General features: G+C 43.5%; 1 protein-coding gene across 1 annotated transcript in view; it reads left to right on the forward strand.

Annotated features, from left to right (window-relative positions):
* The first annotated feature begins 12,363 nt into the window (after positions 1–12,363).
* The window catches only part of LOC137524663 (uncharacterized), a 104,778-nt gene continuing 94,312 nt past the window's right edge, over positions 12,364–22,829 (forward strand). Inside the window, exons 1-3 of the mRNA XM_068244786.1 lie at positions 12,364–12,440; positions 12,621–12,720; positions 19,464–19,696. Of these exons, the coding sequence (XP_068100887.1) occupies positions 12,636–12,720; positions 19,464–19,696 (318 nt within the window). The 5' untranslated portion in view covers positions 12,364–12,440; positions 12,621–12,635. The remainder of the gene's footprint in view (positions 12,441–12,620; positions 12,721–19,463; positions 19,697–22,829) is intronic.

Below are 22,829 nucleotides of genomic sequence, written 5' to 3' on the forward strand. Positions count from 1 at the left end.
CTGCTGCTGCACCCTGGGCAGTGTCCTTCCCCCCTCGCCCCTAGAAACTGGTATGCATGTTAAAGAGTAGAATATTACAACATAGAGCAGTTAAGGTCTCTTTCAGCCACGCAAGCAGGGACTACCATGTTAGCGTAGACTACTATTAGTGATATAAATTAATTATCATTGTCAGTATTAATTTGTGCTTTCAGACAGGGGACCAGTACTAAATTAAAAGTAGCAAATGCAGTATCTCTGACAACAAGCAGCTAGTGACCTCTGCACATAATGTAGTAACCAGGCTGTTAGTGCCAGTGCTTGTAAAATATTAATATCAAGTGTCAATTACATAACACAAGTCAACAAGCCCAGTGAGGCTGGTGGTCTGCACATTATATAGACTTAATTGCCATTAAACGTTTGGCATGCCTTTTAGTGGAGCATCACGTTCTTCATTTTTAATAAAACTTTGTTAACAATCTGTAACAAAACAATAAATAAAAAAATGCTATTCCAAATGGTGCTGGTGTGTTACATAAATGGTTATACAAGGAAAAGGCTGTGGTTTGCGGAAGTGTCTAACTTCCAAGTTTAGTCACTAATGTCCACTGATACCAGCCCTAGGCCTGTTATTTGTTCTCTTCCTGAACGCTGCAACAATGTAACGTTACTGTTGCTAAAAAAGTTATATAAAAAAATACATTCTCAGGGAAATCAACATGAAAAGACTATGGCAATAAATATGGGGGTGATAGGGGGTGAGGAGAGGGCCAAACAAAGGAAAAGACCAAGGTATAACATGCACTTGCATAGTACAATTCCCCACCACTTGCAGTTTCACCACCCAGCTTAGTAGAAGACCCACTTGGCCCAGAGCCACTAAGCTCCCTCTCCTGCCACTTTTCTGCTTAATCCTCTTTCACCTCCTTCACTGTTTATATGACACAATTGGCTCCTACTGCCTGTACTCAGAGGGAAGGAAATCCTGGTATGGGCTCTGTCTCCTCCTTCCAGTCCAACACCCTATCCTCCTGCTCCTAATGCTACCAAAAGTATATCTCCTTGCTCCTCATAGCTTCTAAAATACTGAAGACATTTGTCATGGAGCTCCTAATCTCTACTGCTCCCCTCTGCCCCACATAGAAGTCATCAGTTGAAGGTTCTCTCCTGGTTAGGGATAAGCTTGCAAAATGTGTGGAGTTGTTCTTGCTGCAGAAATTTTGCTTATATTTGAACTTTGCTTGATGAAACCTTGGCCTCGATTCATAAAGCATTCCCGCATGCGGATATGCTGAAAACGGCTCACTTTACCGACCACACAGCAAAATCTGTATTCATAAAGGCTTTTTCCGCATGAAAAACCGACATTCGCGAGCAGAGTGATAAATCACCGCCTTGAGCGGTGATTATCATAACAAAAGTAACAAGTAGTCAATTCATAAAGATTAGAGGTAGCGGTATGCGGACGGGTATTACCGCTACCTCTGATGTGGCGAGAAGCGTGCGGAATACATTGCAGTGAATGGGACAGACCTCCCAAGCAGCTGCAGAGAGAACACCGCACGGAGGGATTCCGCCTGCTTCTCCTGTTTCCGCATGTCTCCCGACAGCCTAACGCCTGCCTACAGCGGAATATCTCCGCACGCCTGTCACAACTAGCAACATTTTTATGAATTAACACCCTGAAGGCTGAAATACCGACAGCGGTGTTTCCCCGCTCGACGTTACCTTCCCGGCAGCACTTTTATGAATCAAGGCCCTTGTATGAATGTGAACTTTCTTTGCACACTGTTTTAAACAAAGACAAAGGACTGGTAAATAAAACTAAAAATACTAACATCTTCCTCATTTTTTGCTGACTGTGATGTTCAATAGGGTATGGGTTTTCTAAATCTGCCTGGAGAACATCAATTATTTTGCCAAAACAAAGAATTTGAAAATGTTTCTGAATTTGTAGCTGTGCGATGTTATCACCTGCAGCTAGGATACTGTATATTAAATAAATCCATCACAACATAGAGTAATTGAGGAAAAAAAATCTCTATGGCTGGTTGTGTGATTGTGACTTATTCATTAGAAACCCACACAGGGGCGTAACTAGAAATCACTGGGCCCCCCTGCGAATATTTGGATGGGGCCCCCCATAGGTGCCAAACAATCGTAATGGGGCAGCGTTTCACTGTAAATTAATTGTAAAGTGGGCAGCATTTTACCAGACAATCGTAATGTGGGCCAGAAAATCGTAATGTGGGCAGAGTTCACCAGAAAATCGTAATGTGGGCACCAGTCACCAGAAAATAGTAACGTGAGCAGCAGTCACCAGAAAATTGTAACGTGGGCAGCATTCACCAGACAATCGTAATGTGGGCAGCGTTCACCAGAATATCGTAATGTGGGACAGAAAATCGTAATGTGGGCAGAGTTCACCAGAAAATTGTAACATGGACAGCATTCACCAGACAATCGTAACTTGGGCAGTGTTCACCAGAAAATCGTAATGTGGGCCAGAAAATCGTAATGTGGGCAGCGTTCACCAGAAAATCGTAACGTGGACAGCATTCGCCAGACAATCGTAACGTGGGCAGTGTTCACCAGAAAATCGTAATGTGGGCCAGAAAATCGCAATGTGGGCAGCAGTCACCAGAAAATCGCCATGTGGGCAGCAGTCACCAGAAAATTGCAATGTGGGCATCAGTCACCAGAAAATCCTAATGTGGGCAGCAGTCACCAGAATATCGTAATGTGGGCAGCAGTCACCAGAAAATCCTAATGTGGGCAGCAGTCACCAGAAAATCCTAATGTGGGCAGCAGTCACCAGAAAATCCTAATGTGGGCAGCAGTCAGTCACCAGAATGTCGTAATGTGGGCAGCAGACACCAGAAAGTCGTAATGTGGGCAGCAGACACCGGAAAATCCTAATGTGGGCAGCAGTCACCAGAAAATCGCAATGTGGGCAGCAGTCACCAGAAAATCGCAATGTGGGCAGCAGTCACCAGAAAATCGCAATGTGGGCAGCAGTCACCAGAAAATCCTAATGTGGGCAGCATACACCAGAAAATCGTAATGTGGGCAGCAGACACCAGAAAATCGTAATGTGGGCAGCAGACACCTGAAAATCGTAATGTGGGCAGCAGACACCTGAAAATCGTAATGAGGGCAGCAGACACCTGAAAATCGCAATGTGGGCAGCAGTGACCAGAAAATCGTAATGTGGGCAGCAGACACCAGAAAATCGCAATGTGGGCAGCAGTGACCAGAAAATCCTAATGTGGGCAGCAGTCACCAGAAAATCCTAATGTGGGCAGCAGTCAGTCACCAGAATGTCGTAATGTGGGCAGCAGACACCAGAAAGTCGTAATGTGGGCAGCAGACACCGGAAAATCCTAATGTGGGCAGCAGTCACCAGAAAATCGCAATGTGGGCAGCAGTCACCAGAAAATCGCAATGTGGGCAGCAGACACCAGAAAATCATAATGTGGGCAGCAGACACCTGAAAATCGCAATGTGGGCAGCAGACACCAGAAAATCGCAATGTGGGCAGCAGACACCAGAAAATCATAATGTGGGCAGCAGACACCTGAAAATCACAATGTGGGCAGCAGTGACCAGAAAATCATAATGTGGGCAGCAGACACCTGAAAATCACAATGTGGGCAGCAGTGACCAGAAAATCACAATGTAGGCAGCAGTGACCAGAAAATCACAATGTAGGCAGCAGACACTAGAAAAAAAAATGCACCTGTGAAAAAAAACCAATTCACTTACCTGACAGAAGTCTTCTCCTCTCCCGGCATCTGGCTCGCAGCTCCCCGAGTCCTCCTGCAGCACATCTCCCGCGCTGACAGGCAGAGTGCAGGGCTACGGCAAGATGGCTGCCGAAGCCCTGTACTAGAGACACAAATAGTCTCCAGTGTAGGGCTTCTTCGGCGGCCATCTTGCCGTAGCCCTGCTCTGCCTGCCGGAGACTATGCAGGCTGCTGGTGGAGCGGGGCTGCGGGGAATGAACTGGCGCAGCGTCTATTAGACGCTGCGGCCAGTTGAGCACCTTGCTGGGGGGTCCAGAGCAGCGCTCCCCCCACGGACAGTGAGCGGGCCCCAGAGCAGCCCCGGGCGGCCGGGCCCCCCTGCGGCTGAGAGAGTCGCATCCCCGGTAGGTACGCCGGTGGTGACAGCCTTTCCTCCTCCGGGCCCCTGACTTGCTAGGGGCCCCCCTGCAACTGCAGGGGCTGCAGGGTCTATTCCTACGCCCCTGAACCCACATTATAATGTACAGTGTAATATGACCCAGCAATGTGTGCAGCATCACTTATGTTCTTCAGCCTTTTACATCTTAACCACTTCAGGACCATAGGCTTACACACCCCTAGTGACCAGACTATTTATTTTACTAATTAGGGCTCTGCAGCTTTAAGGGCTAGCTGCAGAGCTGTAAAAGTCAGCACACAAATGATCCCCCCCCCCAACACCATTTTCTGCCCACCAACAGAGCTTTCTGTTGGTGGGCTCTGATCCCTGCTGGCATGTTTGTTTATATATTTATTTGTGTGTTTTTTTTTAATTAAATTTAACTATTTTTTCCCTCCCCCACCAGCCGATCACTGCGATCGGCTGTTAAAGACATCAGCCTATGAGAGCCGATCGCTCCTGTGCCTCCCCAGGGGGCAGCCGAGTGACATGGCTGTCCCCAGTACATCTCTGCCGTAGATCGCCGCGCTGCACAATGTAAATAGATGGCGGTTATGCCGTCTAACAGTCTATTAGCGGTGATCGCCCCTGGGAGACCTATGAGGGAGATGCTCTCCTGCAAAACACACCCCCTGGGCTTCACGCCAATTAGTGTTAGGTGGTCCTGGGGCTGCTGACGCATCCACGCCAATTGGCGTGGATCGGTCTTTAAGTAGTTACGATATAATGGCGCCATAGGCAAGGTAGTAGATTTGGGGCCTTTTGGTAGGCTGAAGTGGAGAGAGGTCAAAGAAGTTGGCAGGTGGGCCCCTTAACAACCACTAGGCACCAAGCACGTGCCTAGATTGCCTGGTGGATAATCCTGCTCTGCAATGAAGTCACTTAGTGAAAGTGAGCCTACATTGTTTTGCAATGATTATGCCACAGCAACTTACCGATATAACTTTTTTATGCTTTACTGTGAGGATTTGTGCCAATGTCTGGGTCTGTGTCCCTTATACCCAGTCACTTGCTGTAGATACGTGCATCTTTTCTGCAGAAAATAAACCTCATTCTTTTCAACTGAGCTAAAATCAGGCAGATGAAGTGTATGTGTGTGAGTGCAGAATGAAGCATAAGGATGCATGATAGCAAGACACAGCCGCCAGAACGGGGAACAAGGCTTGAATTCTAACCTAACTCTGTAAGTGAAATAATATTGTTACTATGCAAATTTTAAACCAGGAAATTCCGACTTTGAATTTGAACTGGCAAAAAACAAACAAACAATAAAACAAAATACCCATACAAAATGACTGACAAAAGATGAACTCTGCAGATATGCTGTTTGATGCATTAAATTAGTGAGGCAATTGCGGTAAACTACCTTTCAAGTACTTTTCACAAATTAAACACAGGAATTGCTTTCCAGGGAGAGATACTGTCTGAGTCACTGCCGCAGTCATGGCTGCTGTTGTTATTTGAAGAATTGAGTGGTCAATGTTGTGCTTGAATCAACTCTGTGTCTAAAAAAATCTATTGATAAGATCTCAGCTGCTGCACCTAGACTACCTGATCCCAACTATTGTCCTATTTGTACTGGAATGGTGGGGTAGAGTTTAAATCATGAATACTTTGATCTTCTTTACTTTGAGATGTCAGTACAATGTTCTGATCTTTACTTCGCTGAACAAAAAGCAGCAAATGCATTATGTCACTACGAAGCAATTATTCTAAATGATACGATCAGGGTGGTTTAATATTAGTTCTAAATTATGGGAATTATCAAATTAATGGTAAATGTCACTTAACAGATTACAATAAAATATCAGGATCATAAAGCAAATATCTGGGACTCTCAGCAGAAAAAGTAAGATACTTACCTACTCCAGAGGCTTCCCACATCCTCCTCCTCCCGACCACCGATCCAGTGCTAAGACCCAGCGTAGGACGACTCGCATCTGCACAGTACCACAGATCCACTCTGGCTTGGTGGAAAAATAATAAGTGACTCTGTGCTACTTTGTCCCTCTACACAGCCCCCTTGTAGATGAGGTTCCAGGGGTCCAAGTGCTGGATCTGTGGGGATGAGGGGGATGATAGAGGCCACTGGATTATCCAGAGGCTTCCCTGTACTGAGGTAAGTACCCATTGGGGCAGGGCCAGATTTCAGGAAATGCCACAAAGGCCCTGGCCTTAGGCAACTGAAGTCCAAGGGGCACCTGGATGTGAAATAGGGGTTGCTACATATGAAAGTAAAAACTGCAAATGGGAAGCAACATATTAAAAAGAGAGGCTTATGCCCAAGGGAGTTGTACACTAAAGAAAGGGGCTGCAGTACATGAATGTTACACATGGAAAAGGGGGTACTCATGGAATGGGAGTGGCGCTGTTTCATATGAAAGGGAGCCCCAACATACTTGGCCTAGTGGGCAGAAAAAGCATAAATCTGGCATTGCATTTGAGGCACTTTTTCCCTACAGGTACACTTTCTAGCCACAGTTCAGACCCAGTTTTTTTTCTTTAATATGCATTTCACAGAACTTTATTTTAATTAAACATCCATAAAAAGCTTGCTAAGAAACATGTTGATTTTACAAATCAAAACAAAACTAAAGCGGACCTGAACTCAGAATGTTCTCTCTGCTCTAAAAGATACACAAGCGCATTATAACCTTTAAACAAAAACATTTCTTTGTTATAGCTTTTACAAAACCTAAAATAAATCTGAAGTGTGTCTACTACCTGCTTTCATGGAAGCAGACATTGTTAACATCCTGTGCTTTCAAATGAGCTTATCTGCCATCTCTGCTGTGGCAGTCATGTGACACAGGGGAAAGATCAAATTAAAACTTGTAATTAGACACAAATGAGGGGGAATTAAACGGGCTAAACTCTCTAAGTACATACAGGGTGCATTTTTCTCTGTTTTCCTTCTGTCCTGTGCAAGAGTCCAGGTCCACTTTAAATAAAAGAAGAAGAAGAAGAAGAAGCAGCAAACATGGACTAACCTGCCTGCTCACATGCAACCAACCTGAATCACTTCCTCTTTGATCATATGGGGCTTGATTCACAAAAGAGTGCTAACTGTTAGCATGGCCGTTTTCGCACAAATTTTCGTATTGCGCACGATCGTGTTTTTTTGCGCGAAAACAATATCAATTTTGCGCAAAAATTCGCATGTGTGCACGAAAACCGGTTTCGTTTCGCACAAAAATTTGCGATCGCGCGCAATGCGAAAATTTGCGCGAAAACGACCATTCTAACAGTTAGCACTCTTTTGTGAATCAAGCCCATGGACATTAAAGGAAGATCGTTCTGTTAATGAAGCCATGCCTCCCTGTGCAATGTATTTATGCCTGGAACAGCCATTTAAGGATGTAATCCTTTTCTATCAGAGAAAAAATGACATCTGATTTTCCTGAATAACTAATCCTTTTTTTTTCAAAAACAATGTCAAATCAAAAATTTTGGTGGAATCAGAGCCGGCCTTTGGGGGTGGCAAGTGGGGCAATCGCCCCAGGCCCCGCGCCTGAAGGGGGGAGAGCGGGCATAGTAGTTAAAACTAGCCTTTCTTCCGCTGATCCCCCGTAGCCTCCATCTCTTTTCTCTCCCAGCATCTGACGTATTGCTAACAGCACCCCTGTGATGACGTGACCGCATGTCATCACAGGGGGGCGCTGTTACTAATACACAGATACCGGGACAGGAAGGGGATGGAAGCTGCAAGGATCGGCGGAAGAAACGTGAGTTTTAACTACTATGCCCACTCTCCCCACTGCTGCAGCCACCTACCAATCTAACCTGTAGTGCAGGGCACCTACCTATCTAATCTGTACTGCAGGCATCTATCTATCTAATCTATACTACGGGGCACCTACCTGCCTATCTAATCTATACTGCAGGCACCTATCTAATCTATACTGCGGGGCACCTACCTATCTAATCTGTACTGCAGGCACCTATGTAATCTATACTGTGGGGCACCTACCTATCTAATCTATACTGCGGGGCAACTATCTAATTTATACTGCAGGGCACCTACCTATCTAACCTATACAGAGTGTGTGTTTCCACAGTGTGTGCATGTGTTTCCACAGCATATCTGTGTGTGTGTGTGTATCCACAGCATATGTCTCTAGGCCCCGCGCAGCGGCATAGCAATAGGGGTTGCAGAGGTAGCCACCGCATCGGGGCCCTCCCTCAACTACAGTATTAGCTCTCTATTGGTCCTGTGCTCATAATAATCACGTCTATAGATACTTTGAATAGTGGTAATTATTAACAAACTGTTCCTCATCCCCTTCTTGCACCTGACACTGTAGTTGCCATTGGCAGGTTTTGGTGGGCTGTATCAATTGTTATGTATAGAGTGCTAGGGGGGCCCCATTGTAAAACTTGCATCGGGGCCCACAACTTCTTAGCTACGCCACTGGCACCGCGTTTGACACTCGCCCCAGGCCCCGCGTTCTCAAAGGCCGCCTCTGATTGGCAGTCAAGTACAATTGGCGCACTGCTCTGCAAACATGAGTCCCTGCTTTTATTCTGAGCCTAAGATCTATGTGTAAAACGCCCCCCCCCCCCCCCACACACACACACATTTTGCAGAAGTTTCCCTCATTTTGCAAGTTTTTTCAGGCCTGCAAAGCAGGCATGCTCGGGTCCCCATTGACTTCAATTAGGCTCGGTGTTCGGCCGAATATCCTGAACATCCGGACCATGTTCAGCCGAGCCGACCCGAGCCCGAATATCTGGGTGTTCGATCAACACTAATGGTGAACCAGAACTCCTAGGAGTGTTTAAGGGGCTAAAAAGGGGCTAACATCATATAAATATATGTATAAATCTTTTCAGGGAATGTCTTTATCAAGAATAAAAGCCTTGCTGAGAATCCCCCATGAAAAGATGGACTAGTACAAAACCTGTCAGTTCTGTCAGATTTGTATTACCTACTGTAAGTGACAGCGACATAGGAAAAATATAATTTATGGCTCATTTTACTCTGGGAGAAACATGCTTCTTATTTGTATATGTTTACATGTATTTTAAAGTTTACAATTCTTCACAATAATGGTCCTTTAAATAAAGCATCCTGTATCTCTTAACAATTGTGTGTTTTCCTTCTGTTTTTATGTACACCAGGATAACACACTCATTTTGCATTGGGTACATTGCAGCCTTGCTGGTTGACCAGCTTGATAGAGGTTTGTTTGACCTTTGTTTGCTGACATATATAATTTTACCTTCAGGAGGGCATAGCCAATAGTTGCCTTGTTTGTAGGTGAGTATACAGTGCATCTAACTTCCTTATTTAACCACTTAAGTAGGAGCAGTCTCTGCCCTTTTAGGACCAGAGACTGCTGGTACAAGAAACGTGTGAAGAATCGTGGGGGGGCAGCCGCCTCTTCTCAGCGTGAGGCGGCTGCTTCCGTGAAGGGCATGGCGGAGAGCGGAGAAACCGCCGCGTCTGACGCGGCGGTTAGCGCGCATGGCCCTGTTGCGGATACACCGCAGAGCGGTGCTGACATGGCTGGGACTCATAGTCCTTCTAGGTTTAGAATGACGCGCGTCCGCTCGGAAAGGCAGAACCTATATGGCAGCCAGAAAAGGGTCAGCTGACCAAGCTGGTCAGCTGACAATTTTGCCTCTTTTCATTGGTCCAGCACTTAGGGAGGTGCTGGAGAGTGCATCTGTATATATATTGCTGGTAGTTCACTTGTTCCTTGTCTGGCGTTGCGATCACAACGTGGTAGCACTCAGACCTGAGTCAGATCCGAAAGTGTGCCGGGACCAGATGGAGCTGTAATCCTACACTTAGCTAGATTCTATTTGATAGTCTAAAGTACTAGTTTGATTGTTAATATCTGTTTTGACCCTTTGCTTGCCTGACTACTCTTCTGAACTCTGATTCTGTACCTTGCCATTCTGATACTCTGTTGCCGAACCCCGGCTCATCCTTAGACCCTGCATCTGCCTCCTGATTCTGTACCTCGATATTTCTGATACCTTGTTGCCGAACCCTGCCTGTACTTTAGACTCCGCCTCTGCCTTCTGAATCTGTACCTTATTTGTCCGTGTGTTTTCGACCTGGCTTGTCCGACCTTGAGAACCGACCTTACTGTTAGAGGCGGTTCCCAGTCCTGGTAGTGGCACTTCCACTTGAGTGTCACTCTCGTACTGTCGTTCCTTCTCTCAGCCTGACTCCTCCTCCCGGGAGAGTCCAGAAGGAATTGTGCAGTACTCCTTACTGCACTGAGGCCTAGTCCTCTGAATATTACTGTTTGCACCAAACACTCTTTCTATACTCAGGTGTCCAGAGGTTAGCTTATATATCTAATTATCAGTGATACTGCAGATCACCTATAGTCTGGTATATATCTGTATTCCCTGTGATACTGCAGATCACCGGTAATCAGATCCTCTCTCTGTTACACCGATCGTTACAAAACGGCAGAATAACGAAGAATACAGACGAATCGTCATACAAACCTGCCACAATCGCCGTCACCTCCGCACCTTGGGAACCTGGGCCACCCCTCTACCATCTCTATGATGGCAGAGTACCTGTGAGCTTGTCAGGATGCGCTTTCATTGGCTCCTGACCCTGCCTATCAATGTAAGCCAATGGGATCTGCTTACAATGATAGACAGGGTCAGGATCCAATGAAATCAGCTCTTGACTCGCTCACAGGGCTCTGCCGTTATAGAGCCGGCAGAGCGAGTGAGCTGCGGCGGGAGACAGAGGCGAGATTGTCGGCAGCAAGATAGCCATCAAAACAGGGAGTAGATTTTTATTAGCGCGGTTCTTAAGTAGGTTAAGTTTGACAGTGTGGCACCACACTCCTAATAAGAGCAGCTACGGAATTTGTGGGTGAATATCATGAGCTATGCATAGAACGCTTTCCTTGTGTTGAAAGACATCCATGGCAACAATTACTAGGTAATGCCCAATGATGTTGATCCAGGGATGTTATCTGATTGCCATCTGGAGTCGGGAAGGAATTTTTTTCCCTTTTGGGGCTAATTGGACCATGCCTTGTAAGGGTTTTTTCGCCTTCCTCTGGATCAACAGGGATATGTGAGGGAGTAGGCTGGTGTTGTACTTTGTTGTCTGGTTGAACTCGATGGACGTATGTCTTTTTTCAACCAAAATAACTATGTAACTATGTTTATTGTGTTATGTCTTGGTTGCAAGGATTTCAAGTGTGGCCATGATGATCTTCACACCCATATCAAATTAAGCCACAAAAACACCTGACCTGAAGCATCTGATCACCTGCATAGGAGGAAGGGAAGGTTAGTAGCTGGGCCCCCCCACAGCTCTGTAACCCCCCACCCCCCCACCACCACCGTGATCACAGGGGCTGCTCACCTCTAGTTACGCCCCTGATCAGTACAGTGCCCTGGTAACGCTGCTTGGAGAAAGAGGTCATCTACGGACCATCAATCATACCATCAGGATGAGCAGAAACTACGCCAGTGCGAATTTACGCATTGTAGTTTGCAGCAAAGCATCGTAGTTCGTAGGTGAAGTTTCAAAACTACGCTTATGCGTAGCGAAGTACCGCTACATGTAGCTTACGCCCACTATGCGTAGTTAACATGTGTATTGCGTAGTGAACAACGAATGTGTTAGTTGCGGCTAATTTTCCACGTGCGATTGTATGCTTACAAATTTACGCATTGGAAAAGGGAATGTACGCATAGAAGAGTACACAGTATAAGCATGTAAAAGGGAATTAATGCGTAAAATTTTCTGCATACGGGCATAAACATCCGCATACACTACGCTTGGCACTATGCGTAGTTGCGTATTTTAACACGTAGTCTACGAAATGCATACGAAGTGAATTATTGATTTCGAAGCCGTAGTTTGGCGAAGCGTAATTGCGTAAAACTACGGGTAGTTCCAGCGTAGCGAAGTTGGCTGACTACGACCATCCCTGATACCATAAGATAAAAGAATGACCTAAACTCCGACTCTTGTCAGGTCATAAGGAAGAAATACTTTTTTATCTCAAAAAACCCCCAGAGTGTGAATCACAATCAAATAAAAGTAATTTTAGAAACCTACGAAAGTGCCGTGTGATATTCAGAGCGTAGATGACATGTTGTCAACTTTAGGTTAATTACTCCTTGCCTTGTTTTAGAGGCTTTATTGTCTTTTATCATTCCACACCTGACTCCAAGAGATGGACATAAACAGGTAATAAAGTAACAACTATATATGTGTGACAATCCTCCGTATAGCTGGCATTTCTGTTGCTGTTACTCTCACGACTTTTCAGCCTTCAGTAAGTATAATATACAGTACGTTTTACTGTTAGCATTACAAAACCTTTCACGTAAATGTTCTTGAATATCTTTAGTTGAGTTATTATTGCTGAAAAATAAGACATAGGGTCTACATGTTATGTATGCACATTATCATATAATGTATATGTACATATATGTAATTTTTTCTTCTTCATCAGATACAAAACTTTACAATGCAAAGTCAAAACTTTCAATTCATCTCCATATTCATTCTTTATATTTTGCCTTTGGACCATGCCTCACCCACCTTTAATGAAGGTAAGCAGAACACGATTTTCCTCTAAAATATGTAATGTAGTACAATCAGAATTAGAATCATTTATTTTGCCAAGTACAAACGGGGGTTTTGTACCTGGAACTGGTTTTGGCTCATATAGGTTTTGAAAGGATCAAATTTTTTTTAAATCAATAAAATGCCTTTCAAGCCACCAGCAAGCAAGAAAATACTCAGAATAATTTTGACAGTACTTTTTCACCTACGTTTTGGTAGTTTTTCAATTGCAGAGTGCTGAAAATTTATATAAAGAGAAAATGAATTATTATCCTCTAGGAGAAAAGTTAGGAGGAAAAAAATTAAAGTGCCACAGGAAGTAGTTATGTCAAATTCTATATCTGCGTTTAAAGGGATACTGTAGGGGGGTTGGGGGAAAATGAGTTGAACTTACCCTGTGCCCGCGTAGCCGCTCACCGATGCTCTGGCCCCGCCTCCGGTTCACTTCTGTAATTTCTGAGTTTAAAGTCAGAAAACCCCTGCGCCTGCGTTGCCGTGTCCTCGCTTCCCCTGATGTCACCAGGAGCGTACTGCGCAGGCACAGACCATACTGGGCTTGTGCTATACACTCCTGGTGACATCAGCGGGAACGAGGACACGGCAACGCAGGCGCAGGGGTTTTCTGACTTTAAAGTCAGAAATTACAGAAGTGAACCGGAGGCGGGGCCGGAGCATCGGTGAGCGGCTACGCGGGCACAGGATGCCTGCGGGGGACCATTAGAAGCCCCGGGTAAGTTCAACTCATTTTCCCCCGACCCCCCTACAGTATCCCTTTAAGGGGGCTTAGATGCTTTCCTTGCATTGATATTATTATTATTATTATTATTATTGATTTATAAAGCGCAAACATATTCCGTGGCGCTGTACAAAGTAAGAAACAAACATGGGGTACATAATAATACAGACAATGGTGTACACCAATATACAAGATACATCATTAGTGACAAAATACAAAGAATGATACAAAATACAAATTATCGAATTGGTAATGACAGTGATAAAATTAACATGATGAATAAAGTGTATAATGGTTACCAGGACACAAAAGGGGGAGAGAGCCCTGCCCTTGCGAGCTTACAATCTAAAGGGAATGGGGGGGGGGGGGGGGGACAGGAGGAGGGGTAGAATGCAGCAAATATAGAAAGGCAGTGTGTTTTAGGATACCTAGTAGGAGTGCAATTTGGTCTTAGTACAAAGGGAAGTGGCCTAAGGTAGAGCATATGCTTGTCGGAACAAGTGTGTTTTTAGAGAGCGTTTAAAGGTAACAAAGGTTGGCGAGTGACGGATGTGTTGTGGGAGGGCATTCCAGAGGAGGGGTGAAGCGTGTGCGAAGTCTTGTAAACCTGAATGTGAGGAGTTGATTCTAGAGAAGGTCAACAGAAGATCATGTGCCGATCTGAGATTGCGATTGGGTTTGTATCTGGAGATTAGTGAGGATATGTACCGGGGAGAGAGATTGTGGAGCGCTTTGTAGGTTAGGGTTAGGAGTTTGAACTGAATCCTCTAGTTAATTTGCAGCCAGTGAAGAGCTTGACAAAGAGGGTCGACAGAGGAAGATCGAGAAGAAAGATGAATGAGACGAGCAGCTGAGTTCAGTACCGACTGGAGCGGGGCCAGTTTGTTAGACGGTAGTCCACAAAGTAGTACGTTGCAGTAGTCCAGACGAGAAATTATGAGAGCATGTATTAATATTTTAGTTGTGTCTTGAGTGAGAAAGGGACAGATGCGAGATATGTTTTTAAGTTGGAGATGGCAGGAGCTGGTTATGGAGTGAACATGAGGAATAAAAGAGAGAGATGAGTCGAATATCACCCCCAAGCACCGAGCTTTGGGAACTGAAGTTATGGGAGTGTTATTAACATTTATTGTAACTTCAGGCAGGGAGGTGGACAGAGACGGTGGAAAAATTATTAGTTCTGTTTTACTCATATTAAGTTTTAGGAAGCGAGAGGACATGAAGGAGGATATAGCAGACAAGCAGTCAGGAACACGTTTAAGGAGTGAGTTAAGGTCTGGGGCAGAGAGGTACAGTTGTGTATCGTCTGCATAGAGGTGGTATTGAAACCGGAATGAGTTGATTAAATCACCAAGACCATGCATGTAGATGGAAAAGAGGAGGGGACCGAGGACAGAGCCTTGGGGAACCCCGACAGACAAAGCATGAGGAGAAGAGATCTGATCTGAGTAGGAGACTGTGAAGGACCTTCCAGAGAGGTAGGAAGATAACCATGTGAGAGCAAGGCCCTTTATTCCGACATTTGAAAGTATTTGTAGGAGTAAGGTGTGGTCGATAGTATCAAATGCTGATGACAGGTCAAGAAGGATGAGTATGGAAAATTGACCATTGGATTTGGCTGTAAGAAGGTCATTGGCCACTTTGGTAAGGGATGTTTCCGTGGAGTGGTTAGAGCGAAAGACAGACTGGAACTGATCAAGTAGGGAGTTAGCAGATAAATAATGGCTTAATTCTGCATGTATATGGCGTTCAAGTAGTTTGGATGCAAATGGGAGAAGTGACACTGGGCGGTAGTTGGCAAGTGTGGTAGGATCTAGAGAAGGTTTTTTAAGTAGTGGTGTCACAACAGCTTTTTTGAGTGGGGACGGAAAGATGCCAGTAGAGAGGGACAGGTTAAATAGCGTTGTTAGTGCAGGCAAGAGAGATGAGGATAGCTGCGGAATGAAATGGGAGGGAATAGGATCCAAAGAACAGGTGGTTAGATTAGCTTTGGCAATTATAGAGGAAAAAGAGTGTTCAGAGAGTGGAGAGAAGGCAGTTAGAGAACAGTCAATGAGAGGTGTGGAGGTGGGATTTGAGGGCTGCATGGAGAATTCACTTCTGATTTTGTCAATTTTATCAGTGAAGTATGTTGCAAATTCTTCAGCTGATAAGCAAGATGAAGGAGGATGGTGAACGGAGTTGAAGGTGCTGAACAAGCGTTTTGGATTGTGTAAATGGGCGGATATTAGGGAAGAAAAATAGGACTTTTTTACCACAGAGAGTGCGTTTCTGAAGTTGTTCAAGGCAATTTTATATAAGATGAAGTCCTCACTTGTGTCACTTTTCCTCCAGCGCCGTTCAGTTGCTCTAGAGCATCTTTTTAACTGTTTAGTGGTTTTAGTCATCCAGGGTTGGCGACAGACACGGTGAGGGCGGGCATTGACGAAGGGGGGTCAAGTCATCCATGACTTTTGTAATGGAGCTGTTGTAGTGTATAGCAGCCGAGTCTGGGTCAGGGAAGGATTGTGTGAGGAGAGGTGCCAGGGCATCAGAGACAGTTTGAACGTCTAGATTGCGATAGTTTCTTCGAGTATGTGAGCGTGCTTGTGCCAGGGTGGTAGGAAAAGAGGAGGAGAGAGAGAAGCTAAGTAGGTTATGGTCAGAGAGTGGTAGTGGATCATTAGTAAAGTCAGTGCAGAGCAGAGACGAGTGAATACAAGACATTGATAGACATCTATGGCTATAATTACTAGGGGATTCTTGGTGGTATTGATCCAGGGATTTTTTTCTGATTGCCATCTGGAGTCAGGAAGGATTTTTTTCCCTTTTGGGGCTAATTGGACCATGTCTTGTAAGGGTTTTTTGCCTTTCTCTGGATTAACAGAGATATGTGAGGGTGCAGGCTAGTGTTGTTTTTTATTTTCTGGTTGAACTCGATAGGCGTATGTCTTTTTTAACTCAAATAACGATGTAACTATGTATCGGGTCATTAGTCTCTTGTGTCAATGGCTACATGAAACACCATGCGCTATATGTACCATTTTCTGAGCGCTTTGGCTCAATGGAAGGTATAAGGAAATCGCAAAGCGCTTGAAAAAGCGCTTTGTATAGTGATTTCCAGAGCGCTGTTATGAATAAATACATTACATAGTTACATAGTTATTTGGGTTGAAAAAAGACATACGTCCATCGAGTTCAACCAGAAAAAAAAAGTACAACGCCAGCCTGCTCCCTCACGTATCCCTGTCGATCCAGAGGAAAGCAAAAAACCCTTACAACGCATCGTCCAATTAGCCCCAAAAGGGAAAAAATTCCTTCCCGACTCCAGATTGTAATCAGCTAAAATCCCTGGATTAACACCACTGGGCACTACCTAGTAATTATAGCCATGGATGTCTTTTATTGCAAGGAACGCATCTAAGCCCCCTTTAAAAGCAGATATAGAATTTGCCATAACTACTTCCTGTGGCAATGCATTCCACATCTTAACCACTCTTACTGTAAAGAACCCTTTCCTAAATAAATGGATAAAACGTTTTTCCTCCATGCGCAGATCATGTCCTCTAGTCCTTTGTGAAAGCCTAAGGACAAAAAGCTCATCCGCCAAGCTTTTATATTGTCCTCTGATGTATTTATACATGTTAATTAGATCCCTTCTAAGGCGTCTTTTCTCTAGACTAAATAAACCCAGTTTATCTAACCTTTCTTTGTAAGTGAGACCTTCCTTCCCTCGTACCAATTTTGTTGCTCATCTCTGCACCTGCTCTAAAACTGCAATATCTTTCCTGTAATGTGGTGCCCAGAACTGAATTCCATATTCCACATGTGGCGTTACTAGAGAGTTAAACAGGGACAATATTATGCAAGCATCTCGAGTTTTTATTTCCCTTTTAATGCCTCCCAAAATTTTATTAGCTTTAGCTGCAGCGGCTTGGCATTGAATACGATTGTATTTATTCATTTCCGGGTAAAAGATTCACGTCTGACGTCAGGAAGTGAAAATCTTAATCGCTGAGCAAAAGCGCTTATAAAAACGTTTATAGAAATTATTTTCTAAGTAAAAAGCGCTGGGAAGAGCACTGTAAAATCACAGTATAAATTGCTCAGCGCTTGCCAAGTTACCATAGCACTGGCAATTTATAATGTGAACAAAGCCTTAGGGTTTGCCTGCCTGCTGTGTAACAGAAAAACACTGTGATTGCAAATACATCAGGTATTTTGTCCCATCATACTTGTTTAGCTTGTTTATGGAATGTGACATTTTTTTGATTAATCTCAAGATAGAAATGTAAATATTTCTGATGTACCATGCTGGTGTGAGCCTAGCCTTACATTTCAGACCTTATTACAGTCACACAGCCTATGGATGACTAAAACTCAAGCAAAAAAGTCCATCACCAAGTAAACAGTATAGGCTAAGTAGGAAATGTGGGCCATATCCTTATCCTGTCATAATGTTTTGGAAGTTGAAATTAGTTTTAAAGAGACTCCATAACAAAAATTGCATCCTGTTTTTTTATCATCCTACAAGTTCCAAAAGCTATTCTAATGTGTTCTGGCTTACTGCAGCACTTTGTACTATCACAGTCTCTGTAATAAATCAATGTATCTTTCCCCTGTCAGACTTGTCAGCCTGTGTCTGGAAGACTGCCAAGTTCTTCAGTGTTGTGGTTCTGCTATGAACTCCCCCTTCCAGGCCCCTCTCTGCACACTGCCTGTGTATTATGTAGATTAGGGCAGCTTCTCTCTTCTCTCTTATCTTTTACAAGCTGGATAAATCGTCCTCTGAGCTGGCTGGGCTTTCACATACTGAAGAATTACAGACAAAGGCAAAGCTGTTTGCAGGAAGAAACGAGCAGCCTGACACTTCAGTGCATGAGAGCTGCAGGGGGAAAGAAACACACAATGATCTCTTGAGATTCAAAAGGAAGGGTGTATACAGCCTGCTTGTGTATGGATGTATTTTCTATGTGTGGACATACTGTACATCAACCTACTTCCTGTTTTGGTGGCCATTTTGTTTGTTTATAAACAAACTTTTAAAAACAGTTTTTAACCACTTTTAATGCGGCGAGGAGCGGCGAAATTGTGACAGAGGGGAATAGGAGATGTCCCATAACGCACTGGTATGTTTACTTTTATGCGATTTTCACAATACAGATTCTCTTTAAATCCAAAAGTATATGATTGGAGAAAGACTAAAGTTAATAGTGCATGTTCAACCACTTGGTAAACTGCTGCCAGAAATAAAAATAAAAATTGTAATATAGCTTTAAATGTGCTAAAATAAGTTTTTGTTTGAGATAATAACTTATGCTAAGAAAAATAAGTCAAAATGATTTTCTAACACGTGGAATTTTTTTTCTTCTACTCAGATGGTAGTTTTAATTGTTTTGTTGCTTAGCAAGGTAAAAGGTAATTCATCAGCATTAGTAACATTTTTATTATTATTAATTTGGATGAAGTGTGTAAGGGTAAATCTCTGTCATGTTTGTAGGCTTGTACTAAGATCTTTGTCCACTCACTTTATATGCTACAGACACACCATGAATTTAGAGGACATCTCACCCAAGGGTACTGGTGCTCCACTGGGATATTTATCCTCAACTCTTATATGAGTGACAGCTACAGTATGTCAGCAGTAATGTATTGTACAATGTTAGTAATTACTTAAAGCAAAAACTTTGGCATGAGGACAAACTTTCTTGATCAATGACACTACACTAAGCATGGCAACCTTCAAACTTTCTCTCAAAACGCACCTATTCAGACAAGCCTATACTTTGCTATAGGTAGCATTGGAGGTTTACTGCCTCATCCGCTAACCTCTGTTTCTCCTTTCCTAATGTCTCCAATCCACTACCCTCTAGATTGTAAGCTTGCAAGGGCAGGGACCTCCTTCTAGTGTTTCTGGTTCTGATGTAAACTGTTGCTGCCACATGTTGACAATCATTCTTTACTATCTGTTGCTACAAGAATTAACACCATCCACATTTCTTTCAAAATTTCAAGGCAGTGTCCAGCTCAGAGAAGGAAATCTGCTTTCTCAGAAGTTCTGTCCACAAATTACTTGCGGCTCAACTTCCATGAATATCACCTTCCAAAAAGCCGAACTTGTTGCCCTCAAAATTGATCTTTCTAATATACATCTGCTTGATCCTACATGCCTTGGTTCAGCAGACAGTGAGACCACTATATCAATACAATGTCTGGTCCAAGAGAGAGTCTGTGGCACACAGCTCATGGTAAGCAATATTGTAGCTCTATCACGTCATATCATTAACATAATTGGTTTTTTTTGCCAAAAAAAGTGACAGTGTATTATTGGAGGCAGCATGCTGTTGACTTTATATTTAGAGATACCATAGAGTGCTCTAAGCTTGTTTTACTAGATCCTATACATTTTGTACCTCATGGTATTTACAGTCCTTAATTATTAGGCAAACCTGCCTGATAATACAGTTACCTGATGCAGCTATTTTCCAGAAAGGGGATCAATTACGCTTGTTAGAACCCATTCTGACTGTTAATATTCCTCTAAAGGTAAGTGATACTTACAGCATCTTTATTGCTATCCACCTAAAATGAGGATTCCACAGATATTTGCCCTGTCAAGTGTATAAGCAGCCTTTAGAGAGGCTTAAAGAAAAGAGGCTCAGAGTGGCTTAAAGGCGTACAAAAGAGCAACCTTTCACCCTACAGAAAACTGCCTACTACCATAGAAAGTGCAACCTCCCTGTCTGTTGATCCGTACATTTCAAGAAGAAAACAAGAAGAAAACATTTCTTCCTGTGTACAGTATTGTCATGCTTGATTGGGCAAAGCAAAGGAAACTACTGCTCAAACAATATACAGTGCTGCCCATAAATATTTATACCCCTGGCAAATTTTGACTTTACGTTACTTTTATTCAACCAGCAAGTAATTTCTTGACAGGGAAGGACATAGGTGTCTCCCAAAAGATAAGACGACAACGTACAAGAGGCATTGTTGTGGAAAAAAACAATTCTTAGTTTTTATTTACATTTGAGCAAAAAGTGTCCAGTCCAAAATGTTTATACCCTTCTCAATAATCAATAGAAAAGCCTCTATTGGCTATTACAGCAATCAAACACTTTCTATAATTGCAGACCAGCCTTTTGCATGTCTCCGCAGGTTTTTTTGCCCATTCATCTTTAGCAATGAGCTTCAAATCTTTCAGGTTGGAGGGTCCTCTTGTCATCACCCTGATCTTTAGTTTCCTCCACAGATTCTCAATTGGATTCAAGTCAGGACTGGGCCACTCCAAAACCTTAATGCTTTTGCTGCGTGTTTTGGGTCATTGTCATGTTGAAATGTCCACTGGTGGCCAAAGCCAAGTTTCTCTGCAGACTGCCTGATGTTGTCGTTGAGAATTCTCATGTATTGCTTTTTTTATGGTGCTGTTTACTGTGATTAGGTTCCCCGATCCATTTGCTGAAAAACATCCCCAAAGCATTACGTTCCCACAACCATGTTTGACAGTGGGGATGGTGTTCTTTGGGATGAAGGCTTCTCCTTTGTTATGCTAAATGAAGGAAAAATCATTGTGACCAAGCAATTCATTTTTTGTTTCATGTGACCATAACACAGAAGACCAGAAGTCTTCTTCTTTGCCTGGATGAGCATTTGCAAAGGCCAAGCAAGCTTTTGTGTGCCTTATCTGAAGAAGTGGAGTCCTACTTGGTCTGCATGTGTGGAACCCAGCAGTGTACCTAGTGACATCACCACCAGCAGAGCCCAGATTCACCAGGATGGCATTGGTTGTGATCCTTGGATTGTTTTAATTTTCACCACTGTCACTGCTCCTGGCCAGCACAGGTGTCACTTTTGGCTTCCGACCACGTCCTCTGAGATTTTCCCCAGTGTGGAACATCTTTTACTTTTTAATAATATTTTGAACTGTAGCCACTGGAATTTGAAAACATTTAGAAATGGCCTTGTAGCCCTCTCCTGACTTGTGAGCAGCCACAATAGTCAGCCGCAGGTCCTCACTGAGCTCCTTTGTCTGAAGCCCCATACACAAAATTAACAGTGGTCTTTTAGGCTCTCGCAGCTTTTCTTGTGAAACACCTAAAATAAATGTTTGCTACTGTTCAAGCAGCTGATAAGACTGATAAGAAGTCAATCCAAATGTTGAATTGACTTCTTATCAGTCTTATCAGCTGCTTGAACAATAGCAAGAGATTTTTTTTAGGTGTTTCACAAGAAAAGTTGTGAGAGTCTAAAGCCTCGTCTACACGAGGCGATCCGGCGGCTCGATTAGCCACCGGATCGCCTCTTCCGCATCCCCGTACCCGCCGCGTCCCCGCTCGCCCGCGCATGCATCGGATTCGATCCCCCGCTCGTCCCTGCCGGCGTCGCTTATCTTCCGCTCGATTCCCTGCCATTGTCCCCTCGTGGGGAACGAGCAGGGAATCGGCAGTGGCGAGATCCGACCTGTCGAATCTTATCAATCGAGCCGCTGATGCGGCTCGATTGATAAGCCGGATCTCTACGTGTAGACGTAGCTTTATGCTCGGAATACGCAGCTCGATTTTGAGACATTAAGATGTCTCGATTGATAATTTCCAACATGTCCGATCTCCGGTCCGATCGTTTCGCCGCTCCATTCGGCATAGAGGACAATGGAAAAAGATAAGAAAAACGAGCTGAAGATAAGAGAATCGCCTGTGGAAATCGAGCGGCGAAACGATTGAGCAGGAGAATCGAGCAGAAAATCGAGCCGTGTATTCACAGCATAAAAGACCACTGTTGAGTGTGTCTATGGGGATTTAGCCATGACTGTCCACAAACCCACTGCAGAGAGCTCCTGTTTTTCACCCATTGAGTAGATTAAAACAGCTGTTCCCAATTAATCAGGCTAATTAGGATACTTTAGAACAGCTTGGACTATTTGGAATGGTATAGAACTTTGGATTTTACCACAGACTGTGACAGTTTGTGAAGAGTATGAATAATTTAGGACTGGACACTTTCACTCAGATGTAAATGAAAGCTGAAAAATGTTTTTTTCCCCACAATAATGCCTCTTGTACATCATCTTATTATCTTTTGGGAGACACTTTTGTCATTTCCCATCAAAAAAATACTTGCTGGTTCATTAAAAGTAACTTTAAGTCAAAATTTGCCAGGGTCATGAATAATTATGGGCAGCACTGTATATGTAGATACTGTAATATGGTTAGTGATTGTCATTTTCCTTTCAATTATTTACCTGTATATAAAAATACAATTTTATTTGTAATGAAAACAGAAGGAATCTAAAGGAAAATATCCTGTTTTCCCCTGAAAACAAAGCTTTTTCCTATTATATTTGTATTATTATTATTTAGTATTTATATTTATATAGTGCTTACA

The sequence above is a fragment of the Hyperolius riggenbachi genome, chromosome 7, assembly GCF_040937935.1.
Source record: "Hyperolius riggenbachi isolate aHypRig1 chromosome 7, aHypRig1.pri, whole genome shotgun sequence".
NCBI classification, from domain to species: Eukaryota; Metazoa; Chordata; class Amphibia; order Anura; family Hyperoliidae; genus Hyperolius; species Hyperolius riggenbachi.